The 15,788-nt window shown below is 39.4% G+C and overlaps 1 protein-coding gene and 1 long non-coding RNA gene across 15 annotated transcripts; one reads left to right on the forward strand and one right to left on the reverse strand.

The window, feature by feature from the left end:
- Positions 1-2,795: 2,795 nt before the first annotated feature.
- Positions 2,796-7,340, forward strand: LOC144007594 (uncharacterized). 8 transcript variants are annotated; one of them, XR_013280231.1, is made up of 9 exons: positions 2,796-3,291; positions 3,394-3,570; positions 3,650-3,712; positions 4,863-4,917; positions 5,047-5,128; positions 5,202-5,295; positions 6,035-6,090; positions 6,160-6,219; positions 6,293-7,338. XR_013280231.1 is itself a non-coding variant. In XM_077507353.1 (8 exons), exons 2-7 carry the CDS (start codon positions 3,541-3,543, stop codon positions 6,077-6,079), a joined length of 369 nt encoding a protein of 122 aa, XP_077363479.1. In that variant the 5' UTR covers positions 2,796-3,291; positions 3,394-3,540; the 3' UTR covers positions 6,080-6,090; positions 6,160-7,340. The 8 variants fall into 8 exon arrangements, 3 of the variants coding, with proteins under 3 accessions (XP_077363479.1, XP_077363480.1, XP_077363481.1); XM_077507353.1 differs by having other exon boundaries at positions 6,160-7,340; XR_013280232.1 differs by having other exon boundaries at positions 2,800-3,291; positions 5,361-6,090; positions 6,160-7,335.
- A 3,313-nt stretch (positions 7,341-10,653) lies between these two features.
- LOC144007019 (uncharacterized) lies at positions 10,654-15,252 on the reverse strand. Of its 7 annotated transcripts, none has more exons than XR_013280019.1 (7): positions 14,613-15,252; positions 14,326-14,524; positions 14,184-14,246; positions 12,954-13,051; positions 12,806-12,883; positions 11,834-12,732; positions 10,654-11,764 (listed from the first exon to the last, which is right to left on the reverse strand). It is a non-coding gene; the product is annotated as an uncharacterized LOC144007019 (long non-coding RNA). The 7 variants fall into 7 exon arrangements; XR_013280020.1 differs by having other exon boundaries at positions 10,655-11,764; positions 12,954-13,431; XR_013280021.1 differs by having other exon boundaries at positions 10,655-11,764; positions 11,834-12,267; positions 12,422-12,732; positions 12,954-14,246.
- Positions 15,253-15,788: the final 536 nt, after the last annotated feature.

Below are 15,788 nucleotides of genomic sequence, written 5' to 3' on the forward strand. Positions count from 1 at the left end.
CTGCATGGAGCGCGCACGCATCCGTGCAACCCGTCAGGCAACGGCGACGTGAATAGAGGAGCAAAATATATTGCGACTGTTGTTCTAATAATTTCAGAGATTTGGTTTGGGCATATGAGTAGGGATGGCCACATATTTAGTGAGGATCGATCACATTTTCATATAGTCGGGCCAGGCCTCGCCGCCTTAACTGTCACCCGCTCTCACTTGAAAGTTATTTTTCCCCCCCCCCTCGGACAACACACTACGTTTGAACGCGACAAGACACCAGCCGATCATCGCGTGTTGTCTTGCCAAGAGAGACGCGTCGGCCACTGTTTGTCGGGGAGGTTGGACCAAAAAAAAAAAAAAAAGCAAGGACAGGGAGTGTTTGCATGAATTGAGCACGCATGGGACAAGTGTGATGTGAGCTCCATTAATTTATTTAGGCCTATATCCGCCGGGGTAATTATAGCTGATTTTGTTCATTAATTTGCGGGATGACATCTTGTTTTATTATTTTATCAAACACAGAAATATTATATTGAGTATTTTTTTACTGCTTCATTTGATTTGTTTTAGTACGGTGCATTGGATAGTACGCTACTCACTCCGAGGGGGGGGGGAAAAAAACTTTCAAGTGAGAGCGGATGACAGTTAAGGCGGCGAGGCCTGGCCCGACGATATGAAAATGTGATCGATCCTCACTAAATATGTGGCCAAATCTCTGAAATTATTAGAACAACAGTCACAATATGTTTTGGTCCTCTATTCACGTCGCCGTTGCCTGACGGGTTGCACGGATGCGTGATCTTTTTTTTTCACATTTGAAGAAGTATATGGACAGAGAATGTGAGGATCTGGACTCTTTAAAATTATAACGAAAAAAAAAAAAGTTCAATATTTTTCCTTCCGGTTTTGTGTGCTTTTTGTGACAATGATGTTTTACTGTTTTGGTTTGTTTTTTTTCTTCAAGCCATTGGCCATTCAATTAAGTTGAGAAATGACTTGTGTTTGAACAGAGTGGCGCTTTGAGCAATTTGTATTGATGTTCTCCTTAAAATAATCCCATCAGGTGTTATTAAAACTATGTTGACATTTACTTTTATTATTATTGTACTACCTTAATGTTTTTGTCCAGGCCTGTTTTTTGTTTTTGTTTTTTTTAAACCTAAAACGCCTATAAAAAAAAAAAAAAAAAAAAAAAAAAGAAGATACACCCAAAGTAAATTTGAAGCTGTTTTGGGGTATCAGCAAAATTTGGATCTCTTTTTGAAGATAACACATGATAAAGTGCAACTGGCACTAGAGTAATGGAAGTTTGAATTAAAAAAAATAAAATAAAATTATGTTTATTTTATTTATTTCATTATTTTCCACAAAGTCTGCCTTGGAAATGAATGCAGCATGGTGCTGTGGACTGGAAAACGCAAAAGGATCACAGTGTGAAGTCTTCCCTCCTTCCACTTCAAATTTGACAATAATACGAAAGAAAATGAGCATTTTATACGTTTTTCCAAATCACAATTTAAAACCAATGTCTGATTTTCCTTGTTGTTATTGTTATTATCATTATTATCATTATTATTATTATTGTCACCATCATCATCTCCACGTGTTTAGTTACCGTTTGTGGAATTTTGACTGGAGTCATACAGAATCAATATCGTTTTTAGATGACAGTGTCGCCATCTCTTGGCCAGTATGAGAAATGCTCGCGGTGACAACTTCCGGAATGGAAAACAAAAATACGAGCCTTTTTTATATATATATATATATATATATATATATATATATATATATATATATATATATATATATATATATATATATATATATATATATATATATATATATATATATATATTTGTGCGTCGTGCTGTATCCTATTTACGTTTTTAAAATAAAATTGATAAACTATGATTAGGCTTTTCCTAATAGATATCAGAATCGCTACTTCCCCACTGCTGTGAGACTCCTGAACACTGTCTCCTGATCATAATTGCACTACTATAAATAAATATCTGTTAATACTGTAGAGATAGTCATATACAATTATATTATATATAATTAGAAATATTTTGTTTATCAATGCTGAATACATATTAATAGCCTGCAATAATGTGTATATACTGTTTGTCTTATTTTTAAAATATATTATTCATTTTTGCTAAAACACTTCTGGATGGATGCAAACTATTTCGTTGTTCTGAACTTGTGACAGTGCATTGAAAATAAAGTTGAATTCTATTCTATTCAATTCTATTCCTTGCTCGTTCCAAACAACCAAACGAGAAAATCGAGCTGAATGTAAATTTTGGTGTTTCTATTTTAAAACAAAAATGACATTAGAAATTCGTTTTTCTATTTTTAATATCTGTTTTCAAACATATATCCAATGACCAAAAGAGACACTGACCTATTTCAATAAATATATATTTTTTTCAATATTTAAACAATTGCACTCTTTTTTTAGGACAAGTGGTCTAATAGATACATATTTTTAAACCAATACTCAGAAATTATTAGTAGTATTTTTATCTGCAGTTTGCGCACGTGTACCTAATGTTTTGATCCACTCGCCACCAGCTACATCGAACAAAAAAGAAGCAAAATAGGCATGTGTTACCTTTTGTAGAAGATGTTGATAACGAGATGTCCAGGATGTAGCAATTTGTAGCGTGTGAAGCCATCACTCGCTTTCATTTTGGCCATCAAAGCTTCTGTTTGGAGAAGAATACACCAAACATTCAAGTCACGCGTTTTCCTTGATTGACTTTTGATTGGCAGCTGAGTGCTATTTGTGGGCGTGCTAGCTAGCGAGCTAGCTGCCGAGCCACGAGGCATTGTTGACATATTAGCAAGCGAGCTTCCAGTGACCTCGCGAGTAACAATAAACAAACTCAAGGGTTATCAACATCCTTCTAGGTCGTGTATTAGCCATACACATATTAAACGGCAGTTTAAATATGTTTAAAATACTCACTCAAACGACAGGACTACAATTGCGAACTTGCTGAACCGGATGCCTACGGGAAGCGAGAAGGTTCAAATCACTTTAAGGCAAAAGTGTGTTGATGACAGGTTGTCTTGACAACGCAACAAAAATAAATACACAATAGAACAAAAAGATGTGTTTGTTTATTTGTACAATTTTCGGGAAATCCGCTGGAGCTAGTTAAACACTTCCAAACAATCTTTCAAAACAAATAATTTTTGTAACGAAAATGAAAGTGGCGAATGTGCTTTGGTGAAATAGCCTGCTCGGTTGTCAACGCCAAAATTGAGTCAAAACAGCTTTTTTCATTCTTGGTAAGTCCTCCTTACACCAGACACCGTGCAATAAATACATAAATAAATATACACGTGAATGAACGTGTTTTTTTTTTTGTTTTGTTTTTTGTGGCGTTAAAGCAGCAAAGCTGACGGGCCACCGGGTGGCGCAAGTGTGCAAAGCGCCGTCCAACAAGCACAAGAAAGCGCCGTTCAATTAAGCAGAAGAAGACTTTGATAGGTGATATTGGAGACAGGTGTGCACGACGGGATTACAGGTCAGGCAAGATGGCGCCGACACGTGTGGCCTTTTCTCAGGTAAGTTAGCACGCGAGCAAATGTTTGGCCGGCGTTTGTTCCCGTTTCTTACAGTGACACGTATATTTGCTTCTTGCAGGACTGTCTTGAAGTGAAAAGTCCAAACCAACCGGTGACGTTTACCTTCATCTGTCAAATGCAGGTAAGCTGCTGGCTGCATGAACTGTGAAGCTAACATTAGCTTAGCTTCACAGGGACACAACAAACATTTGAGGTTTGATCACATCACGTCACAATTCAGTTCACTTTGCTTTATTTTGCAATTAATTTGGGTACTTTTGCCACCATTTCAAATGTATTTGCTTTGTTTGGTTTTAATGCTGGCCAGCTTTTTTTTTTTTTTTTTTTTTTCTCTCTCTTCTTCCATTGTTGTAAATGACACACTTGAAAGCTTTGTACTGAACTGTAAGGTCTTTTGTTGTTTAACTAATTGTTGATTGGGTCTATTGAATATCGTTTTATTTCTGGTGGTGTGTAACTTTTGTTTTTGTCTTTTTTTTTTTTCTCCCATCATTAGTCATTTCCTTGTCTGGGCTTGTGAATTTTGCTGTCGTGGTCAAATGTTTTTGTTTTTCCCCCTTCAACTCTGAGTTATTGAATTTGTAAGAATTGTACCCAGCCACCCACCATCTCCATCTTACAATTCATCTAATCTATCTAATATTGTCATTTATTTTCCTTGATTGTTTTTTGTTTTGCAAACTTGTGAATGTGATATTGTCTTATGCACTGTTTTTGAATTTTTGTTTTTCTATGTGTAATTTTCTGCTAAACTTGGCAGTCTGGGTCATTTTATTTTGTTTCAACATGGATTGTATGAGGGTGAAATATACAAACACACATGAAATAAAGTTCCCTCCAGCACACAATTAATGGCATGTTTGTCTTTTGCAGGTTAGATGATGAGCCAGATGGCACGAGGAGGCAAAGGAACAAGTCAAGAATCAAGCGCACACATAAAACTTGACTTGTTATATGAATTGTATGATGTGTGGGGAGTTCCAGGCGCGCTTTGGTTGACTTTGGTTCTGGGTGACAATTTTGTGCTGGACTGGAAAGGTTGCTTTGAAATGAGGACAAGTTGGTCAGAGCTGACGGTTGGAGTTGTCTTGCGTCAGGTGGTCTGCACTTGTGCCTTGTCTGGATCCAGACGTTGTTGTTGTTGTTGTTGTTGTTGTTGTTGTTGTTGTTGATGACAGTTGAAGGCCAGTGTAGGATTTGAGGAAGCACGCAATCATGTTAATAAGCACAAATTGAAATCAATGATGAAATTGTCCCACTCTGTGTTTCAGGCTTGTGGAGGCACCAGCTTTCGTGAGGGGAACCAAGAGGAAGTGGACCAATATAGTTAGTACACGAGTGTTTTTTTTTTTTTTTTGGGGGGGGGGGGGTCAAGAAAAAGCCAGGTGAGCACAATAAAATCAAAGGTGTCGGGCCTTTGTGTCAACATTGTCTAACACTTGTCATCCGTTGCAGCCGATTGGTCCAGCCGTCTCCGCTCTCGTCTCCAGGTTGCTCAAATGTTTGTTTTTTTTTCGCTTCTCCTTGGATGCTTAAGGTCAGCGGACGTCGCCAACCTTTGATAAGCTGTTGAGACTCATTTCTAATGTTTTGCACAAATGTTCTTGCAGGTTGTGGGAGGGGCCATCACATCCAACCCCAGCAGTTGCACAAAAAGGGCCGAGTTTGTGTGCTTGTTTTGAGCAGCCTCATGAAACACATCAGGCAAGTCAAGAAATAAGCAATATGAAGTTAGCGCATAACTCGTGACATTTCTTTTCTTTCCCCAGCAATTTAGGAACCAAGTGGCTGGCACCAGAAAGATGACTTGACACAAGATGTTTGTTGCTATCAAAACTGACTTGCGACCAGGAGGGGGCAGAATATGGAGCTTTGTGGCATGCCTTCGTTGTTTGGGTGTGCAAAGTGTGGGGAGAGTGGTTAGTGTTTGCAAGATCTTGCTCTGTCATTGTTTTTGGCTTGTCTGGGTTCAGTTTTGTTCCATTGATGGCTACTTGAAAGTGGCTTTGCACAATGTCGGTTGCATTTCAGGCACAAGTCCGTCATATTGAGCCATTTTTTTGTCCATTTTTAGGCTTGTCTCTGCACCCGCTCGTACAAGAGGACCTCAACCAAGTACACGACTCATTTTGACAGTTTTCTTCTTGCACAAGAATTTGTTTTTAGCTAATGCAGAGCAGTCTTTTTGGGGTTGGTCCATCCATCGCTGGTCCACTTGTTGAGATTTTTTTTCCTTTCAGATGGCGTTTAGGTCGGGAGATGCCACCACAAACCTTTTAATTTCGCCAGCTGTGGGCTCAAGAAGCCCTTTTGAGATGCTATTTGTGATTAACTGGCTCGACAAATGCACTTGAATTCATCTTGCAGGAAGGAGGCGGAGTCCGTCAAGTGGCAGCATCAAAAGTCAACAGTGACCATGTGCATTTGTCTGCTTGTTTTGCAGGTTGAGAAGATGAGTGACAAGTTGGTGAAGTTGTTTGGGGGCTGAGCAGCTTTTTGGTTTGTGCAGTGCAGGCTTTGCATCATGATTGAGCAACATTAATCAAACCTTTTTTTCTTCTGTTACAGGCTGAAGAAGAATAAATGTACACAAAGGAGCTCCAAATGAACGTCTTCATTACTATTGAGGCAAGTGTGCAGTTGATTGTGTGTCAACACAGATGACACGTTCACAAGAGTCTGTTTTCTGTTCCCCACAAAGGTGCTTGTGGATGCTGCAAGTGTTAAAGAGCAGAGCCAGCAACCTTCCAGGGAGGGAGAATGTCTTGTGTGAGACTCGCGATGTTCATTTCCACTCTGTCACCAACTCACTGGGTGTGCACCAACTCACACTGACTGCATGCTTGTCTACCCCACCCCCACACACTAAAAATGTAGCCGGTTTCTATGTCTATGAAATGGTTTTTTGTTTGTTTTTTTGCTTTTTTTTTTTAATTATGGATACAACTGAAGCTTGTTTTACTTGTCTGTTCCAAATATGCTTTTCTGCTTGAATAAAAAAAAAAAGTAACATTTGCAAGCTGTCAGTTTTAGACTTTGGAGAGGGAGAACATGCACGATGCATTTAATAATTACAAATATGTATAATGTTGCACTACATTTTGCCAAGCATGCTGTCTAATAAAGCATGGTGTATGAACATGTATGGCATTTTTCACAAATGTGTACTGCTGTTGTGAATAAAGTGATGGTTTTGTTGTCGTCCGAGTTGTTCTTCCTGCAGAGGACGGGCAAGCTCCTGCTGGCTCTTCTGCTGCGGTCAGTGTGCGCTTCAGGTCCCCGTGTCTGCATTCACGTGGCCCTCAACATCTCAAGCTGAGGTACGCCGCCTTCCTTTCGGTCCCCTCAGCTTGCGATCACCTGAAACAATTCAACTTTGAAGGCCCAGGGGACCAATTGTAGGCTAAAAGCTACTACTGATTCATGTGAAGAGGGACCAGTTTGACATGAATACCTTGAATGTTTGTGTAAAGATGTTAACATTGCTAATACATCACTTTTTAGGATAAATTACTTGAATATTGTCTAATCTGTGGTGGGATGTTGGGTGCTACCTGTCTGGATGTCGAGACCAGGGTGAGCAGATTTTCAAACTTCCAAAATATTTAGAGCTGTCAAATGATTTTTTTTTTAAAATCAGATTAATCACATTTTAGGATTTTGATTAATCGCTTAATTAAAAAGGCTTTTTATCATTTTTTTTTTCCAGTCAAATTTAACGTGCACCTGTTAAATGTTAATTCTTTTGCCATTTAATGTTGATGTCAACAGATTTTGGTCCCCTGCACATACTGATGCTCTTTTTTTTTTTTCTTTTTTTTTTTTCTAATTACTTGCATACAAATATTCTGAATATCAACATTAAATGCTTTACTTCAATGCATACTGTTGTGTTTATTTCTCAAACAACCTGTGCTACCTTTAACGTAACCATCTGTCAGCTAAAGCTGCTGTCAAAATATTCTGCATTAATACATAATACTATATATATATGTATATATATATATGTATATATATTGATTGATTAATGCTTTAACAGCACTATTAAATACACAAATTTCACCAAATTTAATGGCTCGTCAGTCTACCCGCATGCTATTGGCATGCTACTGGGTAGCTAGCTTTCTACTAGCTTTCTGCTAGCATTCTATTAGCATGCTACTAGAATACTACTAATAGAATACCCACTAGCTTTCTACTAGCATTCTACTAGCACGCTACTAGTAGAATGCTAGTACAGTACAGTACAGTACAGTGAAGCCCCGCCCACTACCCAATAGCTTCCTACTAGCATTCTACTAGCATGCTACTGGAATGCTACTAGTAGAATGCTAGTGGGTAGTGGGCGGGGCGAATCCCACTAGAATGCTACTCGTGGAATGCTTCTACGAGTGGGCGGGGTTAGTGGGTGGTGGCAGAAGAAGGCAGGATTGTGTTTCAGCTTTTTTTTTTTTTTTTTTTTAATTGAATAACAAAACTGCACTTTGATTGCAACTCCAACATGCCCAATTGCAGTTCTGTATGTATCAGTATAGTGAAGGGTAGCAAGCCGCTGCTGGATTTGAACCCGGGACCTGCGACGTCTCAAGCAGAAGCGCTAACCTCCAGACCACGGTGGCAACGCAGTCGGCCGGTCTCTGCGCAGTTTTGTCTTTTGCTTGCCGACAGACGCGCCCCCTGGCGCTGAAAATCCTATTCTTTCATATATATGGACACAGAGCGGCGGTCACCCTCAGTCGTACCGCTAGTCGAGCGGTTAGGTACGCGGTTTGCGAACCCTGAGGTCCAGGGTTCAAATCTCACAACGTCGTATGCGAAATGTCTGTGTAATGTGTGCTACTAACCCTAACCATGTTTCATTTCCTACCTTGTGTATCAATAACTGCTGTCAACACTACATAACAATGAACGTGTTTCACAAGAGGCGATAAAGCATTGATCTCGATATGAAAGCAAATATCAAGCTTACTGTCTGTGCAATTAACACACTAAAGTTTCTCTCCGTTACATAAAAGTTGTTTTTCTGTTTTGTTTTATTTTTAAAAACTTAGTTTATTCGCTGTGAAGAGGTCCTGAAGCACGTTCTGTCATATGCAAATCCTGCAAAGCGAGCCATCGCCATTGACGGGAACTAGAAATACTTCCTTCTTTTGCAGCTAGTAATTATGGGAAATGTAGTCCTACTATTCACTGGCGGTCGCAAGGTCAAGTTTTTCAACCGTCTATTTCTACTACTGTATTGCAACGCGTGGCCAGCGCGAGCAAAACGGCACCGCCAGCTTCCGATTACGTCATGAGTCACAATGGCGGCCACCTCCGTGAAAATGACGCTCCCCGCCCACTGAAAAGCATTGGACTTTGAATCCTCGTCACAATTACTAATTTGATTTGTTGGGATTATTTCGATTTCAAAACGTGATGAAATGTCGTTGGACTGCTGCAGAAATGTGCCTGTATGGAAGCCCAAAAGTGTCAAAATTCAATAAATAAAAAGGCCTTTTTGAAATAACTATTCTTTTGAGAAATAACAGGCTATTATGTAATATGGCCATTAATTTTTTAAATGAGGTGATAGTATTATTATGAAAAGTGTAATGCTATTCTTTAATATGTGACAAATATTTTATTTTGATTAAATATTTCATATTGATTATTTTAACAAGGTCGTACTTTTTAAAAATAATGACATTTAATTTATTTTCAAGGTTTTATAAGATAATAAAACGTTGTTTTACAAAGTCAGTTTTTATTTCATAATGTCCTTTTCCACAATGGTCGTCTTTTACATAATGGCGTTTTACAGCCGAATGTCTTGGTCTGTCAATCAAATGACATGAGGCGGAGCCAGTTACGTGATTGGCTGAGTCCCTTATACAGACATGAACAGCAGCACTTGCAGTATCGATTCACGCGTGGAGAGTTTAGCGCCTGATGAGGAGCCACGGCGGTCACAGGCTTGCTCAAGAAGTAGCAAATCGTTTAGAATCGGATCATAACGTAAACGTCTTGTTAAATTTCTGCGTCAGGCTACGGGGTAGGCGTCACGGCGATCTTGGCTCACACAGGTGCTCCCACCCAATGACTTTGATTGACAGGCCAAGACATTCGGCTGTGACGTTGTTAAAATAATCATGAAGAAATATTTAATCAAAATAAAATATTTGTTACATATTAAAGAATAGCATAAAACTTTTCATAATAATACTAACACCTCATCTTAATATTTAATGGCCATATTAGATAATTGCCTGTTATTTATCATAGAATAGTTATTTCAAAAAGGCCTTTTTATTTATTGAATTTTGACACTTTTGGGCTTCCATAAGCTTGTGCTCACTTTTATTTTCTCATCACACACACTTGGGCCCGGTCGCCGTGACGTCACAACCCTGCGACCATAAACAATGGCTGAAGCCATACACCACACCTAGTTTGCATGATAGTCACAGAAGACAAAAACAATACAATCCATTTGTTAACGCCGTTTAAGGAAGCGTTTGCACTGTGTTGATGCCCAGATGTTCGCAATTGTCAATCGCTGTCGTTACAGAGCAAAAAGGTTGGATAATGGCGACTGTATGGACTTGTTTAGTGCTGCTGAACTGTCAATCAAGGTAGTATTTGGCATCTTTGACAGCGAAGACTGACGAGCTATTAAATTTGGTGAAATTTGTGTATTTAATAGTGCTGTTAAAGCATTAATCTATATCTATCTATCTATCTATATATATATATATATCGTATTATGTATTAATGCAGAATATTTTGACAGCAGAAGACCCTTTAGCTGACAGCAGATGGTTACGTTCAAGGTAGCACAGGTTGTTTGAGAAATAAACACAACAGCATGCATTAAAGTAAAGCATTTAATAAATGTTGATATTCAGAATATTTGTATGCAAGTAATGATTAGAAAAAGAGCATGAGCATGTGCAGGGGATCAAAAACTGTTGACATCATTAAATGTCAAAAGAATTAACACACAAAAGGTGCACTTTAAATTTGACAGGCAAAAAAAAAAAAGTTGATAAAAAGCCTTAATTAAGCAATTAATCAAAATTATAGTGATTAATCTGATTTAAAAAAAAATCATTTGACAGCTCTAAATATTGAATCATCCCATTTTGGAAGTTTGAAAATCTGCTCACCCTGGTCTCGACATCCAGACAGGTAGCACCCAACATCCCACCACAGATTAGACAATATTCAAGTAATTTATCCTAAAAAGTGATGTATTAGCAATGTTAACATCTTTACACAAACATTCAAGGTATTCATGTCAAACTGGTCCCTCTTCACATGAATCAGTAGTAGCTTTTAGCCTACAATTGGTCCCCTGGGCCTTCAAAGTTGAATTGTTTCAGGTGATCGCAAGCTGAGGGGACCGAAAGGGAGGCGGCGTACCTCAGCTTGAGATGTTGAGGGTCACGTGAATGCAGACACGGCGACCTAAAGCGCACACTGACCGCAGCAGAAGAGCCAGCTGGAGCTTGCCCGTCGTCTGCAGGAAGAACAACTCGGACAACAACAAAACCAGCACTTTATTCACAACAGCAGTACACATTTGTGAAAAATGCCATACATGTTCATTCCACATGCTTTATTAGACAGTATGCTTGGCAAAATGTAGTGCAACATTATACATATTTGTAATTATTAAATGCATCGTGCATGTTCTCCCTCTCCAAAGTCTCAAACTGACAGCTTGCAATTATGTTACTTTGTTTTTTTTATTCAAGCAGAAAAGCATTTGGAACAGACAGAAGTAAAACAAGCTTCAGTTGTATCCATAATTTAAAAAAGCAAAAACAAAAAAACTAAACAAAAAAAACATTTCATAGATATACAAACTGGCAACATTTTTAGTGGGGTGGGGGGGGGGGGGGGGGGGTGAAGAGATAAGCATGCAGTCAGTGTGAGTTGGTGCACACCCAGTGAGTTGGTGACAGAGTGGAAATGAACATCGCTAGTCTCACACAAGACATTCTCCCTCCCTGGAAGGTTGCTGGCTCTGCTCTTCAACACTTGCAGCATCCACAAGCACCTTTGTGGGGAACAGAAAACACACTCATGTGTATGTGTCATCTGTGTTGACAATCAACTGCACACTTGCCTCAATAGCAATGAAGACGTTCATTTGGAGCTCCTTTGTGTACATTTATTCTTCTTCAGCCTGTAACAGAAGAAAAAAAGGTTTGATTAATGTTGCTCAATCATGATGCAAAGCCTGCACTGCACAAACCAAAAAGCTGCTCAGCCCCCAAACAACTTCACCAACTTGTCACTCATCTTCTCAACCTGCAAAACAAGCAGACAAATGCACATGGTCACTGTTGACTTTTGATGCTGCCACTTGACGGACTCCGCCTCCTTCCTGCAAGATGAATTCAAGTGCATTTGTCGAGCCAGTTAATCACAAATAGCATCTCAAAAGGGCTTTCTGAGCCCACAGCTGGCTAAATTAAAAGGTTTGTGGTGGCATCTCCCGACCTAAACGCAATCTGAAAGGGAAAAAAAATAAATAAATCTCAACAAGTGGACCAATGATGGTTGGACCAAAACCAAAAAGACTGCTCTGCATTAGCTAAAAACAAATTCTTGTGCAAGAAGAAAACTGTCAAAATGAGTCGTGCACTTGGTTCAGGTCCTCTTGTACGAGCGGGTGCAGAGACAAGCCTAAAAATGGACAAAAAATGGCTCAATATGACGGACTTGTGCCTGAAATGCAACCGACATTGTGCAAAGCCACTTTCAAGTAGCCATCAATGGAACAAAACTGAACCCAGACAAGCCAAAAACAATGACAGAGCAAGATCTTGCAAACACTAACCACTCTCCCCACACTTTGCACACAAACAACGAAGGCATGCCACAAAGCTCCATATTCTGCCCCCTCCTGGTCGCAAGTCAGACAGCTTTGATAGCAACAAACATCTTGTGTCAAGTCATCTTTCTGGTGCCAGCCACTTGGTTCCTAAATTGCTGGGGAAAGAAAAGAAATGTCACGAGTTTTGTGCTAACTTCATATTGCTTATTTCTTGACTTGCCTGATGTGTTTCATGAGGCTGCTCAACACAAGCACACAAACGCGGCCCTTTTTGTGCAACTGCTGCGGTTGGATGTGATGGCCCCTCCCACAACCTGCAAGAACATTTGTGCAAAACATTAGAAATGAGTCTCAACAGCTTATCAAAGGTTGGCGACGTCCGCTGACCTTAAGCATCCAAGGAGAAGCGAAAAAAAAACATTTGAGCAACTTGGAGACGAGAGCGGAGACGGCTGGACCAATCGGCTGCAACGGATGACAAGTGTTAGACAATGTTGACACAAAGGCCCGACACCTTTGATTTTATTGTGCTCACCTGGCTTTTTCTTGCCCCCCCCCCAAAACACTTGTGTACTAACTATATTGGTCCACTTCCTCTTGGTTCCCCTCACGAAAGCTGGTGCCTCCACAAGCCTGAAACACAGAGTGGGACAATTTCATCATTGATTTCAATTTGTGCTTATTAACATATCGTGCTTCCTCAAATCCTACACTGGCCTTCAACTGTCATCAACAACAACAACAACAACAACAACGTCTGGATCCAGACAAGGCACAAGTGCAGACCACCTGACGCAAGACAACTCCAACCGTCAGCTCTGACCAACTTGTCCTCATTTCAAAGCAACCTTTCCAGTCCAGCACAAAATTGTCACCCAGAACCAAAGTCAACCAAAGCGCGCCTGGAACTCCCCACACATCATACAATTCATATAACAAGTCAAGTTTTATGTGTGCGCTTGATTCTTGACTTGTTCCTTTGCCTCCTCGTGCCATCTGGCTCATCATCTAACCTGCAAAAGACAAACATGCCATTAATTGTGTGCTGGAGGGAACTTTATTTCATGTGTGTTTGTATATTTCACCCTCATACAATCCATGTTGAAACAAAATAAAATGACCCAGACTGCCAAGTTTAGCAGAAAATTACACATAGAAAAACAAAAATTCAAAAACAGTGCATAAGACAATATCACATTCACAAGTTTGCAAAACAAAAAACAATCAAGGAAAATAAATGACAATATTAGATAGATTAGATGAATTGTAAGATGGAGATGGTGGGTGGCTGGGTACAATTCTTACAAATTCAATAACTCAGAGTTGAAGGGGGAAAAACAAAAACATTTGACCACGACAGCAAAATTCACAAGCCCAGACAAGGAAATGACTAATGATGGGAGAAAAAAAAAAAAGACAAAAACAAAAGTTACACACCACCAGAAATAAAACGATATTCAATAGACCCAATCAACAATTAGTTAAACAACAAAAGACCTTACAGTTCAGTACAAAGCTTTCAAGTGTGTCATTTACAACAATGGAAGAAGAGAGAGAAAAAAAAAAAAAAAAAAAAAAGCTGGCCAGCATTAAAACCAAACAAAGCAAATACATTTGAAATGGTGGCAAAAGTACCCAAATTAATTGCAAAATAAAGCAAAGTGAACTGAATTGTGACGTGATGTGATCAAACCTCAAATGTTTGTTGTGTCCCTGTGAAGCTAAGCTAATGTTAGCTTCACAGTTCATGCAGCCAGCAGCTTACCTGCATTTGACAGATGAAGGTAAACGTCACCGGTTGGTTTGGACTTTTCACTTCAAGACAGTCCTGCAAGAAGCAAATATACGTGTCACTGTAAGAAACGGGAACAAACGCCGGCCAAACATTTGCTCGCGTGCTAACTTACCTGAGAAAAGGCCACACGTGTCGGCGCCATCTTGCCTGACCTGTAATCCCGTCGTGCACACCTGTCTCCAATATCACCTATCAAAGTCTTCTTCTGCTTAATTGAACGGCGCTTTCTTGTGCTTGTTGGACGGCGCTTTGCACACTTGCGCCCCCCGGTGGCCCGTCAGCATTACTGCTTTGTTTTACCATGGAATTTGCTGCTTTCACGCCACAAAAAAATGCATTCATCACGTATATATTTATTTATGTATTTATTGCACGCTGTCTGGTGTAAAGAGGACTTACCAAGAATGAAAAAAGCTGTTTTGAATCAATTTTGGCGTTGACAACCGAGCAGGCTATTTCACCAAAGCACATTCGCCACTTTCATTTTCGTTACAAAAATTATTTGTTTTGAAAGATTGTTTGGAAGTGTTTATCTAGCGCCAACGGGTTGCCCGAAAAGGGTACAAATAACAAACAAACATTTTTTTTGTTATTTATTGTAATTTTTTTTGCGTTGTCAAGACAACCTGTCAACCGCACAGTTTTGCCTTAAAGTGATTTGAACCTTTTCCCTTCCCGTAGGCATCCGGTTCAGCAAGTTGTTCGCAATCGCAGTCCTGTCGTTTGAGTGAGTATATTAAACAAATTTAAACTGCCGTTCCATGTGTGTATGGCTAATACACGACCTAGAAGGATGTTGATAACACTTGACTTTGTTTATTGTTACTCGCGAGTTCATTGGAAGCTCGCTTGCTAATATGTCAACAAAGCCTCGTGGCTCGGCAGCTAGCTCGCTAGCTAGTACGCCCACAAATAGCACTCAGCTGCCAATCAAAAGTCAATCAAGGAAAACGCGTGACTTGAATATTGTTTGGTGTATTCTTCTCCAAACAGAAGCTGATGGCCACAATGAAAGAGAGTGATGGCTTCACCTGCTACATCCTGGACATCTCATCACCAACATCTTCTACAAAAGGTAACACATGCCTATTTGCTTCGGTTTTCTTCTGTGTAGCTGGTGGCGAGTGGATCAAATAATTAGGTACACCTGCACAAGCTCCACATAATACGAATACTGCTCATATTTTCTGAATATTGGTTTTAAAAATAACATGTTAAAAAGACCTGTAAAAAAAAAGAGAAACTGTTTAAATATTGAACAAATTATTTATTGAAATAGGTCCCTGTCTCTTTTGGTCATTTGATATTTTTTTAACAACATATATCAAAAATAAAACGAATTTCTAATTTCAATGTTTTAAAAATTGAAATACAGCTCGATTTTCTCGTTTGGTTGTTTGGAACGAGCAAGGAAAAGCCTCGTAACAGTTTAATTATTAATTTATATTTCAAAAACGTAAATAAGATAAAGCACGAAGCAAAAACAAAAAAACTCGTAACCGTGAGCATTTCTCATACTGGCCAGGAGATGGCGATCTGGCGTCTAAAAAAAACGATACCCATTCTGTATGACCA

Source organism: Festucalex cinctus, chromosome 19 (assembly GCF_051991245.1).
Source record: "Festucalex cinctus isolate MCC-2025b chromosome 19, RoL_Fcin_1.0, whole genome shotgun sequence".
In the NCBI taxonomy this organism is placed as follows: domain Eukaryota; kingdom Metazoa; phylum Chordata; class Actinopteri; order Syngnathiformes; family Syngnathidae; genus Festucalex; species Festucalex cinctus.